The sequence below is a fragment of the Carlito syrichta genome, unplaced genomic scaffold, assembly GCF_000164805.1.
Source record: "Carlito syrichta isolate Samal-C Ts95f unplaced genomic scaffold, Tarsius_syrichta-2.0.1 Scaffold301968, whole genome shotgun sequence".
Lineage (NCBI taxonomy): Eukaryota > Metazoa > Chordata > Mammalia > Primates > Tarsiidae > Carlito > Carlito syrichta.
Window position 1 is genome coordinate 75,990 of NW_007246064.1, and position 20,054 is coordinate 96,043.

Consider the following 20,054-nt stretch of genomic DNA (forward strand, 5'->3'; position numbering starts at 1 on the left):
ATCCACTCACCTCAGCCTCCCAAAGATGCGGGATTACAGGCTGAGCCACCGAGCCTGGCAGAATGTGCAGAATATTAACACTGAGTATGATGTTCAGAATTGGCAGCATGTGCCAATGCAGACTGAATTAATCAGCACTATATTTGCTTTCAAAAATAAAAATAACCTGTTTTACATAATACTGATAATGATTTGTTGTAATTCTGCCTTTTGAGTTTAGTGGAATTCCACATTTTTTGCCCAAACTATAGGAATGCAGACATTATCCACATAATGATTATATTCATATATAGATAGAATTGCATCTCAAGCTTATATTCTTAATATTTAAAGTCTTTTCCATGTCAGTTGCTTTGTGCACTGCCTTCACCATTCTCTTAAAGTCTGTGGAGTCAGCTTTGTTTCAGGACAGACCATAATCAAGTTATTCTGTGTAAAACCAATGTGTCCTCTCAGCAAATGATTGAATCAGTAAATAGCATTACCATTTTTAATTCCTTATCAGGGAGTTTGGATTACTTCTCTTCTCCTTTTATTTTCACTTAATCTCAGTATCTTTGAGCTAAGAAAATTATTCTAATCATGGTTAATAAGTGTCAGATCAGTGCTCATAATATTTTATTAAAAGAGACTATTTGTACAAGTTATGATATGCAACTGGGCTTAATGAAGAATAGTGACATCTTTAAGAATGTTAAAATATTCAAAATTTCCACAAAGCCTCCATCTCGTTCCTCAATCTTGGTGAAATTAAACTGAGTATTTATAGTGAAGCAGTAAGAAAAAGTATGAGAATGTTATTTTATAATTTTTTTCATAGAAAATGTTTCAGATTCAGGATCAAATCCTGACATTTAGATATGACCTTGGGCAGTACCTTCTTTATTGGGTTGTAAAAAAGGTTAAGTGAGATAATGGTTGTGAATGGCATTGTTGCAAATTGGGTTATGCCAGTTTTGATGGCTTACTTCCAGATTTCTATGTGAGAGACAATGAAACGTCTATCTTATTTAAATCTTTGTTATTGTGGGATTTCTTTTCCTTGGAACCCAACCTAATCCTAACTAATAGGAGGTCTCATGTGGCTCTTATCATATACTTCTATTACTTGGCATATCATAGGTTCTGAATTAAATCATGTGTTCCTTGAGGGTAAAGACCATTGTTTATGCTTTTGGTTGCCCCTCAGTATCTCTCACTCAAAATAACTACTCAGTTCTTTTAACTGTATAATTTGTAACATCGTTTATGTGTTTTAAAGCACTCAAAAGAATTTTTTATTGTGGAAAGTTTCAAGTAGTTGTAAAAGTAGAAACAAATAGTTTTATGAACCCCCACGTACCCAATACCTGGCTTCAATAATTATCAATTTATGACTAATTGTTTTTCTTCCTATTCCCCTGCCACCTACATACTACAGTTTTATTGATATACATTTTGCATACAATAAAATGTACCGATTTTAAGAATACAGTTCAGTGAGTCCTGACAAATATATGCACTCCTGCAACCACTATCATAACCAAGACAGAACATTTCCTCAAAACTGCCTCTTGCTCTCACAGTCAGTCTTACTTCCCCTCTGCTTTCTGTCACATTATATGTCACAAAAATATCTTTATATTATGTATATGGTCACTTAAAATATATATATATATCTGGCCACTTAAAACATATACATATGTATGTTATATATCTGGCTACCTAAAATATTTCCTGTTTATAACAAATTTTTAGCAGTTTGATTATATTATTGTTTGCATTTATTCATCTTGGATATGACTGAGCCTCTTGTGTCTGTGGATTTATTTTTCACAGCAGAGATGAAAAATTTAGTCATTATTTTATGAAAACAATTTTGTTTTTGACACCCATTCTGTCTTTTTGGACTCTATTACATGTATGTTTGACTGATTGATATTGTCCTAAACATTACTGAGTTGATTTTTTTTTTGTCTTTTTTCTTCTCTGTCCATTGCTTGAATATTTTCTATTACAGTGTCTTAGTGCTCAGTGATCTTTGTTTTGCAGTATCTGATCAACTGTCAAGATCATACAGAGAAATTGTATTTTTCTTTTGTAGAATTCCCATTGAGTCTTTTAAAAATATGTTTCATTTCTCTCTTCAACCTATTCATGTTTTTCTTTAAAATTTTAAACATACTCACAATAGTTTGTAAAAAAAATTCCTCTTCTACTGTTTCCAGCATCTTTGACCTTTATGAATTTTTTTTTCTGACTTTACCCTTTGTTATGAGTCACAATTTGCTGATTGGTTTGCATGTCTAGTAATTTTTGATTAAATGCAGGACATTATGTGGTTTGTACTGTTGAATATTTGGATGCTGCTTTTTTCCTTAAAAAATTTTGAATTTTTTTTGGAAGACAGGTAAGTTACATGTATTTCTGATTAAGCCTTACTAGGCTTGTTTTAAAGGCTTTTTAGGGCAATTCTAGAATAGACCGTACTAAGGTAGCCCTAGTACTAAGGTGTGACCTTTCTGACATTTCTATATATTGCCCTCAGTGTTCTAGAAGAGTGTCTACTCTGAACAGTTAGAATCTGTGTGCCTTTTAGCCCTGTAATCAGTTCTTAGAACTATTTTGGTTATACATTTTGAGTTCTTTTCCTGTCCTTGTGGATTTTTACCCCATGAATGCCAGATTAGTATTCAACCAAAGACTCAAGAGGCCCCTTAAGCAGATCTCTTGAACTCTTCCTTTGTGCAATTCAGTTGTCGCTGAGCTTTGCTATACAAATTCCAGCTGGTTCAGCCTCTCTAAACTCTGATCTGTTTCTCCTCAACTTGGGGAGAAGTGGTGCTTTTCCTGACCTTTCCTATCCTTTTGATGTTGTTTTAAAGTTGCTTTCAGGTGGAAGTTCAGGATAGTTATAAAACTCAGCTCTTTTGTTTCCTTCTCTTAGGGATCACAGTCTTAGATTGCTTGAAATCCTATGTCTGAAAAAGATGTTTTTTAAAAATATGTTGCATAATTTTACATTTATTTTAGAGAGGAAAAAAAATTTCTATACCAGTTTCTTCTTCATGCCCAAGAGTCAAAGTCATACATTTAAAAAACTATTTATGTATTTGAATCAGGATCCAAATAAAGTTTCAATTGGTGGGTATGTTTTTCTACCTTTATTTAATATATAATTAAGTCTACTCTTCACCTTTCTCTTTTTCCTTCCATTTTCTTTTGTTGAAAAAACCTGAAATGCTTGATTGTAGTTTCCCACATCCTGGATTTTCCTGACTGCATTCCCATGGCGTCTTTTAACATGTTCCTCCACGTGAATTTCCAGGTAATTGGTAATTGAATTTAGAACCTTGATCAGATTCAGATTAGTTTTTTTTTTTGGCAAGACTACCTTAAAGGTGTTGGTTTGGTTTTCCATTGCAAAAGTAATGTTAGCAGCCACTGATGCTCCGTAACTAGCTCGAAGTTATGTTAATTTGATAATTTATCATAGAGACTGGGCCTCAGCTAGGTTGAATTTCTAGACTGTGTAAATGGAACTATTATTTATAGCTATGTACTTGTTTTCAAAATATCAATGACAGTGATAAATTTGAGCTCCAATGAAAAGTAGAATGTCTTTTAACTTGCTTAAGGAAAAGTTGACGTATCAACCTGTATGTTACCTTCAAGATTATGTTCTAAAGCTGCGGTCAAATGCTACTGACAAGAGAGAGAAGTCCCCATTAGGTCTCCTTCAACTAAACAAGAATGGCTTTGTGTACTACCCATAAAACAAGGATGCTTTTTTAGTGCTAAAGAGTATGTAAAAGCTATTTCTAGTCTTTTTTTGTGTGTTTCCCTTCATGCTAGTCTATAGGGCTGACTTATGAACATAGATTTTCTAAGCAAATGTGAATGTCTCATACTAGTATGCATGGAATCATTTATTTTTACAAAGCACTTTCTCTTATGCTCTTTCTTCTTCCTCAGGATTTTCCCCTTATATCGTCAGCCTAATTTTGTAAGACTGCAAACTGTAGCACAGAAGATTCAGGGACCTGGAGAAATTCATTTGGCCCTCCTCCCATCGCCTGATGGTTTTACACCTGTGCCCCATGCCCTGAAACAGTGGTGAAGGTCTCTTTAGTCTCCCTACTTACAACACCTGTGTGTAAGAACCAACGTGGTGGTTTTCCTACCGGTCAGGACCGCTTGGAGTGTCTTGCTATGAACTCCATTTCTCTGTAATGCCTTGGAACCTCTGAAACGTTTTACCAGTGTGTTGGTTGATCATAACTGGCATGTTCAATGAGTCATATGTAGGTGTACTCCCAAAAGTGGTTCTGAGCTATGCAGGCAGTCGATCTGGTTTCTTCTACTAATCTGCAGGTAACCCTTATCCTTTTGGAATGCTCCTAGGATCTTTTGTATATTTGGTAAAGCACAAGGTTGGTTTCCCAAGCTCTATGTTGTTAACTTTTGGAGTATTGTGGTATTAGTATTTCTTTCTTCATACTCTCTAGGTACACCTTAAGGGGCAATCTTCTCTCTAAGTCAAAATGTTTGTTTAGTGTGGGAATTTTGTTCTCAATTTTCTGGAAACTGTGTTCTGAAAGCTACTTCAGTCATTTAAACTCAGGTGTGGGGACAACCTCTCAGCATTGATGTGGCTAGTCCCTGGCATATTGCAAAACAAGAACAGGTTTTCTTTGCTTCTTTGTCTTACTCTCTTGAGGGAAGTAAAGCTAAACTTTATTTTCATTGTCATGGAGTACAGCAACCACCCAGTCAAGATTTGGGAAACAGCCTTATTTCAAATTTTCTGACTAATTACACAAACCAATACAATCCTCTGGAATTCTACACATTTGAATGTTCTGCCTAGGACTTCAAGGGCTGCCTGCCTTCTTGGAGTAGAAGTGGCACTGAGGCAGCTTTTATAAGATACCATGCTCTGTTTGTTAAGTTTAAAACTGTGCTCATTACATTACGGCAGGAAATGATTTGTCTTGTTTTAGGTTCCCTTGGGACAGAGCCTGAGAGAGGGGCTGCCTGCAGGTAGTTTATTTGGGAGATGACACCAGGGAGCAGGAGTCTGCAGCAGGAAGAGCACGGCAGGAAAGGAAAGCTGGAATGAGGTTGTGGTAGGATGGGGTAGAATAAATTTGGAATGAGGTAGACTGAAGGAGAACGAGGTGGGATAAGGAGAACCCGCACGAGGGGACTGATTTTTATTGGGAGAGGGGGAAACAATAACCAGCACGTGTATGTTTAATGAGAAGTATCTCTTCAGTATTTGCCAGATTTCAATTTACACTGATAGGTACGTAAAGAAGAAACAGGACACTTGCATGAATCATGCTGCTAACGTCATTGCACTATTCCCTCCTAGGCATTGCATTCACACTGGCTAAATTTCCAGTGTGGACCTGACTCTGGCCCTGGGAGAAAGTGCAGCAGCCCATGGTGAATGCACAATTAAACAATGATGGTTTTGGGGTCCATGATTTAACCTGGGATTGATGTCAATTCCAGAAAATTGTGGACCCTTTTCAATATTGTCTTTATCTTTTACTATTTTTTAAAAGGCCATTTAAGGATTATTAGAATTGCATTGCAGGACTTGTACAAATTAAACTGTATTCTGTTGATTTCACTTTTTAAAATGACTGATTAGTATTCCATTGTGTATATGTACTACATTTTCTTTTCTTCTTTTTTTGAGTTGGAGTCTCACTCTGCCACCCAGGCTGGAGTGCAGTGGCACAGTCACGGCCACTGCAGCCTCGACCTGCTGGACTCAGGCGATCCTTCTGCCTCAGCCTTACAAGTAGCTGGAACTACAGGCACATGCCACCATGCCCGGCTAATTTTTTATAAAAAATTTATTGTAGAGAAGAGGTCTCGCCATGTTGTCCAGGCTAGTCTTGAACCACAGGGCTTAAGCGATCCTCTTGCCTCAGCCTCCCAAAGTGCTGGGATTACAGGCTTGAGCCACCATGCCTAGCATACCACAGTTTCTTTATCCATTCCTCTATTGATGTTGATGGTTGATTCTATATCTTGGTTATTGTAAATAGTTCTGAAATGAACATGGGAGTACAGATGTCTCTTTGACATACAAATTTCAATTCCTTTGGATAAATACCCAGTAGTGGGAATTGGATCATATGGTAGTTCTATTTTCAATTTTTTGAGGAAACTCCATACTGTTTTCCATAATGGCTATGCTAATTTACACTTTTACCAGTGCATAAGTGCAGTGTGTAAGTTTTCCTTTTCCCTGTATCTTCACCAGCATTTGCTATTTTTTGTCTTTTTGATAATAGCCATTCTAATTGGGGTGGAGTAATATTTCATTGTGGTTTTGATTTGCATTTCCCTGATTATTAGTGATGTTGACCATTTTGTGATATACCGCTGGCCGTTTGGTTGTCTTCATTTGAGAACTGTCTATTCAGATTACCCATTTTTAAATTGGATTATTCTGAAAATTTTTAATGTTATTTTTGCTATTAAATTGTGCGTGTTCCTTATATATTTAAATAATAACTCCTCATCAAATGGGTAGTTTGCAAATACGTTCTCCCATTCTATGGGTTTTCTCTTCACTCTCTTCATTGTTTCCTTTGCTATGTGGAAGCTTTTTAGTTTGATGTTATCCCATTTGTCTATTTTTGTCTCTGTTGCTTGTGCTTTTGAGCTCTTTCCCCCCAAAAATCCTTCCTCAGTCCAATGTCATAAAGGGTATCCCCTATGTTTTTTTCTAGTAGTTTCGTTTCAGGTATTACATTTAAGTCTTTAATCCATTTTGAGTTCATTTTTGTATGGTGGGAGACAGAGGTCTAGTTTCATTCTTCTGTATTTGGAAATTCAGTTTTCCCAGTCCCTTTTATTGAAGATGATTCTCTTCCCACTGTGTGTTCCTGGCACTTTTGTTGAAAATCACCTGTAAATATGTGGACTTGTTTTGGGGATATTCTCTATTCTGTTAGTCTGAGTCTGTTTTGATGCCAGTACCATGTTGTTTTAGTTACTATAGTTTTGTAGTCTATTTTGAAGTCTTCCATTTATTTCTAGCAGTATAATCTTGTCAAATTACTTAATCTTCTGACAGTTGTTTTCTCATTGGGGAATTAAGAGTTATAGTGAGGATTAAATTAAATGTGGTAATGTTCCTGAAGGAATAATCTTAGGACTATTGCTCAACAAATGATGAAGACTTGAAGGATAAGAGAGTAATTTATGGGAGCCATATATTGTTGGGTGCCGAATCCTTGGCAGTTTTCTATGTTTTTCCTGCAGAGAGGTTCAATGATTTCAGTGAGCCATGACATGCCTACCCAGAGACTGCATCCATGATGTTAATAAATTGAATTTGAAGATTTTTGAGCTGGGCCAAATGTCTAGTCTAGATGTTTCATATCAGCAAAGGCCATGCATATGTGTGTGTATGTGTGTGTGTGTGTGTGTGTGTGTGTGTGTGTACTCACACGCACGTGCTAACAGTGAGGGTGGATGGGTGGGGAGACTTTTGACACGAACCCTTGCCAGTAGGGACCTTCTCACCTAATTTGATTTCCCCAACATGACTCTTTCTTCTGTATCTTTCATTGCTCCTCTAATATCTCCAGATTTGAGGGCTGACTTAGAGATGAGCGTATTCACCATGCATATGCCAAGCATGTGAGATCCTAGAGGATCTGAGTTTGTTCTGAGACCAGACCACTGTGCAAAGCATTTGCCTTGCTTCTCCTGGTGGGATCTGGCCTCATATACTTGGCCCCTGAAGGGGAGCTTCTTTCCAGCATGTATGAAGGGAGGGGGAAACATGAAAATTTTGCATCTTTTCCTGGGCTATTAACCACCTACCAAGTTGAGCTTCTGGGAACAGTGACTTCAGCAGTGTCTCTTGAAGGTTAGGCTAGGATGGAAGGAAAGATATCCTGGCAACAGGGACTTGAGATCCTACTGGGTCAACATGTTCCCTTTGCTGATGAGGGGTAATTATAGCTCTTAGGGCATTATGATGGTGTTGGGAAGAACAAACCTAGGTGAAATGACTTGAGAATGCTTAGAAAGCAATTTAGCAATGTGTGGAAAGTAATACTATACAGATCAAGTGCTGAGTATCTGTTAGAAAGGACCTATCCAAGCCTGTTCAGAATCCTTGGCAAAGATTTCCTGAGTAGGTGAGTTTTGAAAAGGTTTTGGAGAAACTTTCCTTCTATGGAAGTGGCCCAAGTGCTGACTCTATGCGTCACCCAATACCTTGGTGCCGCAAGACTGCAAAACTCGCCTTCAAAGAGGAAACTGTAGATCTGGAGTTTTGCAGAGAGAGAGGTGGGATGGTATGTATCTCCACAATATGCAAATCGCTGTCTTGATTGCCTTTTGTTTGTTGAGCACTTAGTATGTGCTGGCAGAGTCCAGTCACAGAGGCCCGTGACCTCATTCCTTCCTGACAGCAACCCATGTATATGTGGAGGCCAGAGATGAACAAGGTGGGCAGGCTGTCCAGAGGTAAGAGCAGAGAGGGAACTGGGCTTTACACTGAAATGTTCTCCTGCCTCCCAAGAAATGACATATCCCCACCAAGGACGTATGTGAGGGTCAGCTGGGCACTAGGCACCTTTCGGAGCCCTTGTCCACATTTTCCCACTTAATCATTTAACATCCCTATAGGTCAACACTGCTACTGGCCCGGCTGTCAGTGAACAGTGTTATAAACATAAAACTGAAGGTAAACCTTTGTTTACCCTCCTGCTGCCCATTGTTTCTCTCAGCAAGTTTCATTGTCAACGGTGCTACCAAAGTTATATTGCTTCTCAGATGTCCAGAAGGGCTTGTGAGGACGTGGTCTTTAGGGTTTGAGGCATCAGGTAAAGTGTGCCTATAAGCATGTGCATGTGTGCATGTATATCTGTGTGTATGTGTGCATGCATGTATTTGTCTGTGCATGTGTATGTATACAGACACATGTTGCTGGAGGGAAAAAGGAAAATTGGAGGAACATGCATTTGAGGACTGAAAATGAAATGTGTGAGAATGTTACTGGAGCTCTGCCACCCGACTTCTGGTCACTTTCCTATTATCTCCATCTGTATAACTTTGAGCAAGTTACAGAACCCATTTGGACATTAATTCCATCAATTGTTAAATACAGGGATTGGACTGGATTGTCCCAAATATCTTTTTTCAGCTCAAAAGTCTATGACTCCTGTCTACATGCTGCAAAGCCCTAACAATACTTCACTGAAAGCCACTTGGAGAGGCTGTAAGTTGATCATAATGTTGCACTGTTTAGCAGATATGCATGTCATGCCCTTGACTCATGCAGGGTAAGTGTGTTTTATTGTGCCAGCTTTTCTTGTAGTTTTATCCTAATCCCTCATCTCAGCCAACATTTGTTTTGGCTGTATTTGGTACTTCCTCCTTAGGAACTGGACTTGGTTTTGCTTCTAACTGTGGCCCTGAGGGATTGGTTGTATTGATAAGCTTTTACAGGTAAACCAAGCTGTGGTAATGACCTCCAGGAGAAGGCTGAGGCCCCTTTTTGCTGAAATCAAAGTGATCCCCTTGGGGAGGAGGGCTGGGGGATCCAGCACCTCTGAACTCAGGATTTCCCATTGAGTTGGTCAACGTTGACTTAGATCCTGTTGAAGTATCCAGAAGTATTTCTAAGTTGAGTATTTTTGGTCACAAAAATAGTGTAAGTGTTTTTGTCTTCCTTCAACAGAGGGCTTTTGAGCTCTTAGATGGGTTACCCCCCCCCCGCCCTGACTTGTGGGACGCTGTTGGGGTGGTGGTTGAGACCCATGAGATCCTGCTTCCCAGAAGCAACACATGCCACCTCAGTGAGGGTATGAGCCTCCCATCAGCAAAGGGAGACAAAGGAACTGTGCCACCTTGAAAGACTTGGGGGGAAGATCAAGGAGGAAATGGTGTGTGAGGGTGCTTCATAGAGTCAATAGAGCAGACAGATGAAGCCACGGCAGATGAGGGGATGAGGTGGCGGCGCATGCATCTGTGCATTGCATTTGGGTCATTGACCACTAATGTGGCTTTGGAGACTGCTCAATTCCCTGAATCTCAGTTTCCTCCTTTTTGAGCAGGTGGCAACACACATCTTCTGGGCTGCTGTGGGGATAAGGTGTGTATCTACAGTGCTTGACAAAGAGTAGGGCTCCATTCCTGGTAGGCCTATTTCCTTTAAGGCTAACATGCTTTCCAAAGGAATGGTATTATTATAATAAACACAGCCCAGGGCCAAAGGAGAGGGGTGCGGAGGGTGGGGAGGTATGGCTGGGAACTAATAAGTAGGTATCAGCAAAGGAGGGATTGCTTTGGTTCTTATAGTAAATGAAGTGGGTCACCTTTCTCATCTGTTACTTCCAAGAAGTTTTGATCTTCTCTGAATAAATCCTAGTATTATTTCATTTATATTACAAACCTACAATCCTACATTTTAAAAAAAAGTCTTCTGGGACCACCGATAGTTCAGGAATAGCCACTGAGGCAAAGAATTGTAAATTCCACAATTAGGCTGTAGTTGCAAGGCTTGGTGCCCTCATGCAGGGGAGGAGGAGGCAGATAAGAGTTAGGGAATGTCCTGCTATCCTGTTGTTTAGCTCTGTCAGTGTCCCTTGGAACAATTTTGGGGATGACACATAAACTGAAGTTACAGTTTAATAGAACAACTTAGTCTTAACAATTCTTTCATTTCCCTGATGAAGGCCCACAAGGACTTTGCTACCACCATCTCTAAGGACCCAGCTGGAGGCAGAGGGCCAGCTTCTAAACACTGAGGTTTGTACAAGGCACTGGCACTTGGTACACATTTTCTTTTGTAGTTTTCAAACCATCTGTGACATGATTGTGATATGGCTACTGTCTTCCCCACTCTGCTAATGAGGAAACAAAGCCAAGGGATTAGAAAACAACTTGCTTGCGGACACACTGCAAGTCAGTGCTTGGTGGGGCCTGAGTAGGCCCAAGTCCCATATTCCCTCCTTGGCACCTGCCCTGGTTTCTGAAAGGTGGTCTATGGACAAAGCATATTCTCCTCTTTGATAAAGGATAATTCAAGTTTGGGAATAAAAAGAGATTTTTGAGCCCTAAAAAGTGTGCTGAGTGTTAAAAACCTTGTACTTGGGGTATGGTGACACAAGTGGAGAAAAGTGTCAGAAAATGTCTTGCAAGGGGAAAAAAGCCCTCAGAAGGAGCCTTCCTTTGTACAGAAGGGGAGAATGCTGTGGGCTCCATTGGTCCATCTTCTCTGTCGCTTCTTTCCTTTTTTCCATTGTCATGTGTTCTGTTATCCAAACCTCTGTGTCCATGACTGGGTTACTGATAAATTCTAACCCATCAGTGTGGCCACTTTCTTGTGCTCATCTGTACTTCAGGAGCCTTGTGCCAGGCCTCAGGGCTTCTTGCTGCTGTCACTCACATGGTTGTTCTAATCATAACAGAAGTGAAAGGTGTAAATTGGGTGTGAATACATCCCACAGAGGAAAAAAAAATGAGAGTTAATATTCTTAAAATACAAGAGTTAGTAATAACAAAAAGATGAACGAGCACTCCAATTGAAAAAAATGGGCAGAAACACAAAAACTCATAAAATTCACGTATGAAAACATAATAGAAGAAACAGAACTAGCACGTGTGTATGGAAATACATGGATATACTATGTCTGCTGCCTATCATGGGCTTTGGGGACAGATCAACCTGGGCTAAGTTCGGATTTAGTATTTGCTGGCTCCATGACCTTCAGCAAAGTAACCTCTCCAAGTCTTTGTTTTTATCTGTAAAATAGGATACCCATTTTACCTGCCTTGAGAGGATATTGTGAAAATTACAGAAATAATTCTGTGAAGTGCTTTAACACAGTGCCTCGTACATAGAGAGCTTTTAGTGCACATTAGTTATTATCATTGCTAGTAGTATATTTGTACTGATAATTGGTATTAATAATCTAACATCTAACTGAAATTTTAAAAAGGTAATTAAAGCAAAAGGAAATATTATTTGTTACCTATCAGATTGGAAAAAAAGGTGAAAGACCTGACTATACCCACTGTTGGTTAGGTGTGAGGAAACAAATTCTTGTGTACTGTTCTGGGGTGATGGGACTGGGTACCCCACTGCTGCAGGGCAGTTTGGCAAAATGCATTAACATTTAAAATGCAGATTGTTTTTGATTTGGTCATTCTTCTCCTAGAAACTTATTCAAGGAAGATAACTGGACAAATGCACAATGATGAATATATAACAATGTTTATCCTGTCATTGTTTATGGAAGCAAAAATTCAGAATCAATTTAAATATCCTTCAATGAGATTGGTTAATACATTCTGCTTCATCTGTATGACAGATTACAAACACTGATGGCAGTGTTCAGAGTCTTCATTCACCATCATGGATAAAGCTCTCCGCCATACTGATGGGTAAAAAAGTAGGTTGCAAAATAACATTTATGCTATGTCTACATTTATGTATATCCACCTTTTAGTTTAGTCAAAGAAACAAGCTTGGAAAAATGTACTTTAAATTGTTGATATTGTTTTCTTCCAGGAAACTAATTTTACTATTTGATTTTTATGTATCTGTTTTCTTTTTAATCAGTAAAAAGAAAAAGGAATGAAATTTTTTTGTGTCCTCTAGCAGCATGCCCTGCAAAGAGATTTACATGTTGATCTTGTTCATGTAAACTGACTTGGAGTTATGTTCCAAGAACACATCATCACAGCATGCTTTCTTTTCTTTTTTTCCTTGTTTGCCAATCAGATGTGCTTCTTCATTCTTTAGTCTATGACTCATGCAAGAAGACAGAACCAGTATGTTGCAAGACTTTTCCATGAAGTAGAAAGAACATCAGTGTTCTCTCCAGGAAGAGGCATGCACTTCAAGTTGCCTTGCTTCATCAGTAATGAGGAGGTTGTGTGAATTTCCTAGGGCTTTGCAGGGGTTGGGTGAGCCAGAACAAACTGGTCAGCCCTAGATATTCAAGTGCTATCAAATAGTAGTCCAGGGCCAATGACACATAAAAACAAAACAAACTTGAAACTTCCTTTGCTTGTGTTGCTCACAATCATTGCGGTAGGGGTTCTCCTGAGGCAGTACCTGGACAGCCTCCTCTAGCTGGACACACAGGGAAACTGGAAGACTGCTACATGGGATGATTCCAGAGATCTAGATAACACTTTGTCTTAGTCCATTTTGTGTTGCTCTATCAGAATGCCATCCTTATAAAGAAGATAAATTTATTTCTCACAGTTATGGAGTCTAGGAAGTTAAGACAGAGGGGCTGGCATCTGATGAGGGCCTTCTTGGCTGCATCATCCCATGGCAGAAAGGCAATGCGTGAGAGCAAGAGAATGAACTAACAGCCTCAAGCCCTCTTTTTATCAGCATTAATCCGTTCATGAGAATGAAATCCTCATGACCCAAACATCTCCCACAAGGCCCCACCACCCAACACTGTTGCATTGGAAATTAAGTTTCCAACATGTGTCATTTGGGGGACAAAATATAACACTCTTTGTGCCCCCTATACCTCCTGAACAACCCTGTTATTCATCTCTTCCTCCTTTGAACTTCCCACTACAAATCAACAATTCAAAATGCCATATGTAGGTCTTGTGTTTTGACATATACAATGTTTAGCAAGTGTTGTTCCATTTGAACCACACAACAATCCTTTGAGATAGGCAGAGTGAGACTGATTATCTTCATTATACAAATGAGAAAAAAGGCTCAAAAGAATGATAGGACTTGACCAGGGACAGAGCACATTCCAGACCTGAATCCAGGTCCTCTGTCCCCACTGGTTTTGTTTTCCCTGTAACTTCACAGCCCTTCACAAGTACAGTGACAGTGACATCATGTACCAGCTGCATGGGTGACCAGGATCTATCTTCTCAAGTTGTTTTCTAACTGAGATGCACCGGTTTAAATTGCAGTTACACACACACACACACACACACACACACAGACTAAAACAAAAGTTTCAGGAAGTCATTATCACACAATAACTTGGATATATTTTTGTCTAGTCTATCCCATTCAATGTTTATGTTTTGACTGAGGATTCACCACCAGTGCAGGGATGTATGACTATATTAGAAGGCGGATTTTTACCTTCTTCATATTTTCTGGTAAGTCTGGCCTTAAGTTTTCCTGCCGGTCTTTGCAGAGGATTACCAGAAATAAAATGCAGCTTCCCTGGCCCACTCTCTGGATAAGAGACATCACATCTGTTGCAACAAGCAGTTGAGGATCCTCACTATGGGCCGTGTTCCTAGGAGAAGTGGCCTTTGAGCTTCCTGGAGGCAGAAAGAACTTCAGCTGGCCATGGGCAGGATCTAAGGGGAACTGCATCCCCTGGAGCACTGCCTAACTCTCAGCGGGGGGAAGGGAGGTTTGGAGCAGGGCTTTTAACCTTTTTAGTTCATAGGTTACTTTGAGATCTGATTAATACTGGGAACCTTCTCTGTATAAAAACACACAAATGCACATGCCTAGGAAAATTGCATATAATCTCATGGGTTTCCCAGATGCTGAAACCATTGCTTTACCTGAAGCTTGGAAGCGTATGTTGACCTGGAGGATCCTAAAAGCCAAAATTCAAAAATGATGGTACAAGAAATTGAATTAATGAAGAGAAATTCTTCCTTGCCAACTCACTTTTATCTAGATCACCTAATACAACTTACTACCTGCTTTTGGCTTTACAAAACCTCTTGCTTTCTGTAGTCTTTCCAATATACCTGCAAGTTTTATAAATTATGAATTATAAACCTCATAATGTTTATAATTTATGCTGTTTGATACCTGCTTATGTGAATGAAGGACTTGGCTGAACTCACACTGCAGGAAAAGCTTCTCACAGAAAGTCTGCCTGGGTTGGTGGGTCCATTTGCTGCCTCCTAGCAAGTCTCAAGAGTTCTGGTTTCCCCTCATCTTTTGCTACAGCCACCACTTGTTCTAGATCTGCATTCATATCTGTAGAATGGGGATGATAGTACCTTCCCATAAAGTTATTGTGAGGATTAAATGAGATCACTTATATAAAGTGTCTAGCACAGTGTCTGACATATAGGATGTGTTGGAGAAACTGTTGTCATTATTTTCATTATTATTGGCTACTAGCTTCATTTTGAAACTCTATCTGTGAACTATATTAATCTGACTTTTAGAGCATATGGTTAACCTATGATATAGCATTTTTTTCCAGTATTATTTATAAATTCTAAACTATAGGCTTAGACTGAGATTTGGTCAATGTTTATGAAGCAGTCTCTACCTGCTGAGAATTGTACCAGGCATCCCCACGGGTGGTGGCTCTCTTCCCACTCAGAGTGGCCCAGAGGTGAGCTTTGGTAACTGCATCATTGCTATGAGAACATTTGGAAAGTAAGTGGTTTCACCAGACTTGCTTGCTGATTGGTAGAGTTGAAATATGACTTTATGTCTTCATGTTACTAGACTGCCTTGATTTTTACTGTCAGAAAAGGTTCAAGTATAAAGATATAATCTTTATAGTTTCACATGAGTCTTACTGAATACTCATAGTAAATCTGAGCTGCTTTAGCATGATTGTCAAACTGTTCACTTATAGCCATGTTTTCTGTTGCTATGAGAGAAAAAAGTCCTTTGATGTGACTTATGATTATACAGTCATTATTATTGTCATCTATTAATTTACATTTAAACAGGTTTATAGTCTCTGACTAATTTCTGATCTAGTATACAGCAAAAATCTACATTTTAAATAACAAATATTGTGCTTTTCAGGAAATCATAAGGAAACCCACCTGGCCATTGAGAGAAGGTCCCTTTGTGGTTTCCTTCCATGGCTTCTAAGAACCTAGAGCAGTGTAGAGCATATAGTAAACAGTCAATGTTAAAGGGCACTTGTGAAATCATCAACTCTCAGTTTATATAAAGTAGTGCCCCCAGGAAGCATACATGAATTAGGAAGTCAGGATAGTCTAGCCAAAGAGGGCCAACTTCAGAACAGTTTGACTCACAGCCTTGAGGGCAAGCGAGGGCTCTGTCTACCTGGTGCCTTCCCAGAATACTGCCTCTCTTCTGGTCTGCTTTGGGGAAAGAAAGAACAAACAGAGACAGTCAGTGCATTGAATAAAAGAAGATTTTGGACCGGAGGCTTGTCATTTTGAAGCAAAATGTTTGAGATGTGAAGGTTTCTATTGCCTCAATGGGGAGACTGATGTCACCACTGATACAAAGTTTTGAATGTTATGGGGACCAGAAGATAAGTTGAGTGGTTAGTATTTAATGATGCAGAACAAAAGTCATAAATAGCTCATGAAAAATCAGAGCGCAAGTGATTGGGTTTGGATAGTTTGCTTCTTCAGCTGCAGAATGTGCTGTGTTCTATTCTGGTTTTTCCCCCCTTGATGTAGCAAAATGCAGTATGGTGAGGAATATAAATGTCCCCTAATGCATAGGCAGCTTTTTCTGTTCTAAGAGTCAGCATGAATCACTCAGCAGGTGACGAATGTTTAATTTAGAGAAAATAGAAGAAATAGCAATAGCTTCCTCACACTGTTGTTGCCTATAAAAGGTAGGGATAAGATTAGTTTTTCTTTTTTAAAAAAATTGTTATTTAGATTTTTTATTTTTGAGTTGGGGTCTCACTGTGTCATTCATGCTGGAGTACAGTGGCATGATTATAGTTCATCACACCCTTGACCTCCTAGGCTCAGGTGCTTCTGCCTCAGCCTTCTGAGTAGCTGGGACTACAGGCATGTGCCACCATAAATGACACATTTTTTGTAGTGACGAGATCTTGCTATATTGTCTAGGCTGATCTTGAACTTCTGGGTTCAAGCAATCCTCCCACATCAGCCTCCCAATGTGCTGGGATTACAGGTGTGAGTCACTGTTCCAAGTCAAGATTAGTTTATGACTGCTAGGAACTCAAGTGTTTGATGTGTCCCCATAAAAAGTTGGCAGGTGGGCAATCTAAGCCTGATGTAGCTGTTCCTCTAAGCACCCGAGGACCCAGGCTCCTTCCAGCTTTCTCTTCTGTCTCCCAAAGTTCATAATGCACACTGAATGCCTGAGCTCCAGCCATCATGGCCACATTCCAACCAGCTGGAAGGAAGGAGGGTCAAAAAAGGGGCTTCTTCCTTATTTTCCAGGATTTTCATATAACATTTTGGCTGAAGCCTTATTGGCCAGAATTTTGTCACATGGCTGCACCTAGCCAGAAGGAGACTGGGAAATGTAGTCTTTGTGGAAGTGTTTAATAACTGGGGGTTCTATCATGAAGGAATAGCAATAGAAATAGGGGAGAATTGACACTGGGGAGCCACCTCAGTTCTACCACAGTGTTCCTGGGATTTGTTGACTCCAGCCAGAAGTGGGACCTGGAGCATGCCGTGTGAAACCCTGGAAGGGCAGGTTTAAGTAACTTTGATAGGGCTCTGTGCCATAGAGCCAAAACATTGTGGTTGACTGACTGGTGGGCTGGGTGGTGTCCTTTGTTGTTCTGTAGCCCTGATTAGACCAAATGAATAAGAGGAAGAAACAGGACCCCAGGGAGACAACATTTGGCAAAATGGTCTACAAAGGCCTGGGACTCCCTCTGAACTTGGATTTAAGTCCCAGATCTGCTGTGTGGTCTTGGCCAAGTTACTAGAAGCTCTCCATGTTCTCATCCACATAACAGGAAGATTAATATCCAATTAAGGACTTTGGGCATAATTAGATGGAGTAGTGCATATAGTACATTGTGGACACATATTATAATTGTATGTTACAGTTGGAAGGTGATTTATCTAATATGTGTCTATAATACATTATATAATTATATAATATAATATAGATCAGATGTGCATATTAAATCATAATTGGGTGGGGTGATGTAATTAAAGTAGTCAAGAGCATGGCAAGATGTAGTTGTTCAATAGATAGGTTCATTTTTACAACTGGAGTCTTGGGAGCAAAGACAGCGTGGTGAGCTAGAAGCCCACCCTTTGGAGGTTCTGCTAGTTGGGGTGGTCCTGGGGGCCATTCCAGCAGCACCTCTTGCCACCTGTTCAGTCCGGTTGGAAGATCTTGTAGCAGTGTCGTCTTCCTGGCCCGCTGTCTTCCCATCCTTCCCCACCATCAGTCCTTGCACAGTGAAAAAAGCCCTCCTGCTACACTCACACTCAGAACTAACCACGAGAGAGCAGAGAGGCGGAATAGAAATAAGCTTCATGAGATCAATTCAAGAAAATTGGTGACTTCCAAGGCTATAGTGGACTGAGGCTGAGATAGAGAGTGGCAGGTCTAACAATCAGGAACTTAGCAATGGATCGACAGTTTTAAATTCTCACTGAGCTTGAGATAATTTTCTCAGATGGCACATACTCAGGAAGTGACTAAATACCAAGATGTGAAGAATGTATACGGAGGGATTTTTGTCTTCTAGTCCTCACTGGGGACCATACAACTGCCACCTCTGCCAAGCCTTTCCAGTGAGAGTTCTAGCCATAGCAGGGCCAGTCTGAACTGTCATCTTCCAGGCTGGCTTCCTGCACCTTCCTCACCTACAGATGTCCCACCAGATTCATGTGTCCCTCTGGCATTCCCTCCAAGTGAATCCCTTAAATATGTATTAAACAAAGGATTGCCAGAGCCCAGCAGGTCGAGGCTGTGGTGTCTGGGAGCGGCCACTGCACTCCAGTCTGGGCAACAGAGTGAGACTCCAACTCAAAAAAAAAAAAAAATGTATGAAACAAAATCTACCCAAGGCACCCCTGGTCCTAGTGGCAGGCTCCTCCAGACCCTCTCATTTCTCTTGGGGTTATTGCTATAGCTATGGGGTGCTAACCTGCCCCAGCCACCACCAAGTCATCACAGACCATCTCCTCAGCCATCAACCTGTGGCTTCCATCACCCCCAGGAAAAAAATCTGAATTCCCCTGCTGGCTCTCTCTGTTCTGATTTTAGAGATACATGCAGCCTCCCACTTGGCCCTTCTCCCCATCTCATTCCCTGCTTCGTGCAAATCAAATGCTCCAGAACTTTGCGCACTGTCCCTCTAAGTTACCTGTTCCAGCAATTCTCCCTGGGAATCCTTGGGTTCGGCAGAACTTCGACATGCGCCCCCCCCCATAGTCTTTTGAGCCTGACAGAGTCCCTCTGAGTGCTTTTCCACTCAGCCTCAATCTGGGTCTGTAAAGACTCCAATAAAACACTAACAGTTTCCAACAGCTCAAGGAACTCTAGAATGACTCCAACCCTTATTCAAGGGCCTACCTTAGCAAACTCAAGCCTGCCAAAAAGACCCACTGTTTGTTCCAGCTGACCCCTGAAGGTAGAGCCCCTGTCTCCCAGCATCTGTGGGAGGGTGAGAGCCTGACTTCCCCAAGATCAGTTAGCAAACCCAGCTGGGGTCACACGGACCATGCCCCCTTCCTGCTTTCTGTGATGTTTCACTTCCCTGACTCTTCTGGTCTCTCACTCCCTCCCTCTACCCTCTTTCTCCCTTTATTTTTTAATTTTTTTAATTTTTTTTTGAGTTGGAGTCTCACTCTGTCACCCAGATTGGAGTGCAGTGGCGCTGGGCTTGACCTGCTGGGCTCCAGCAATCCTTCCACCTCAGCCTTTCAAGTAGCTGGAACTACAGGCGTGTGCTACCACACCCAGCTAATTTTTGATTTATTGTAGAGAGGAGGTCTCGCCAAGTTGCCCAGGCGGGTCTCGAACCTGCAGGCTCAGGCAATCCACTCACCTCAGCCTCCCAAAGCCACAGAATTATAGGCTGAGCCACCGAGCCTGGCTCTCTTTCTCCCTTTAAAACTCTCAGTTACTGCTGCACAAATCAAAGTTGAATTCAGTTCATGCTGAGTCTACTGTCATATCACCCTGAACACACTCATCTGATCTCAGTTCACACTGGGCCAGCTTCTCTACTGTAGTAGTGTATTACTGATTAAAATTCATTCTGACCACTCCACCTAGCTTCCTGCTTTGTCTACCTTTGACATGCCTGGGGCAACTCTCTTATAATTATTGTCAGTGTTTGCATATCTATCATATCAATCTTCTGTGGAGTCATTCATTCATGCAT

General features: G+C 40.5%; 1 protein-coding gene across 1 annotated transcript in view; it reads right to left on the reverse strand.

Moving 5' to 3' along the window:
* LOC103258125 (forkhead box protein Q1) overlaps positions 1-19,083 on the reverse strand; it is a gene marked incomplete at its 3' end in the record, with an annotated part of 27,591 nt that extends 8,508 nt beyond the window's left edge. Inside the window, exons 1-4 of the mRNA XM_021711256.1 lie at positions 19,016-19,083; positions 17,968-18,153; positions 14,542-14,576; positions 14,105-14,289 (exon numbers count right to left, since the gene is read on the reverse strand). Of these exons, the coding sequence (XP_021566931.1) occupies positions 14,105-14,289; positions 14,542-14,576; positions 17,968-18,153; positions 19,016-19,083 (474 nt within the window). The remainder of the gene's footprint in view (positions 1-14,104; positions 14,290-14,541; positions 14,577-17,967; positions 18,154-19,015) is intronic.
* Between the last annotated feature and the right edge of the window lie 971 nt (positions 19,084-20,054).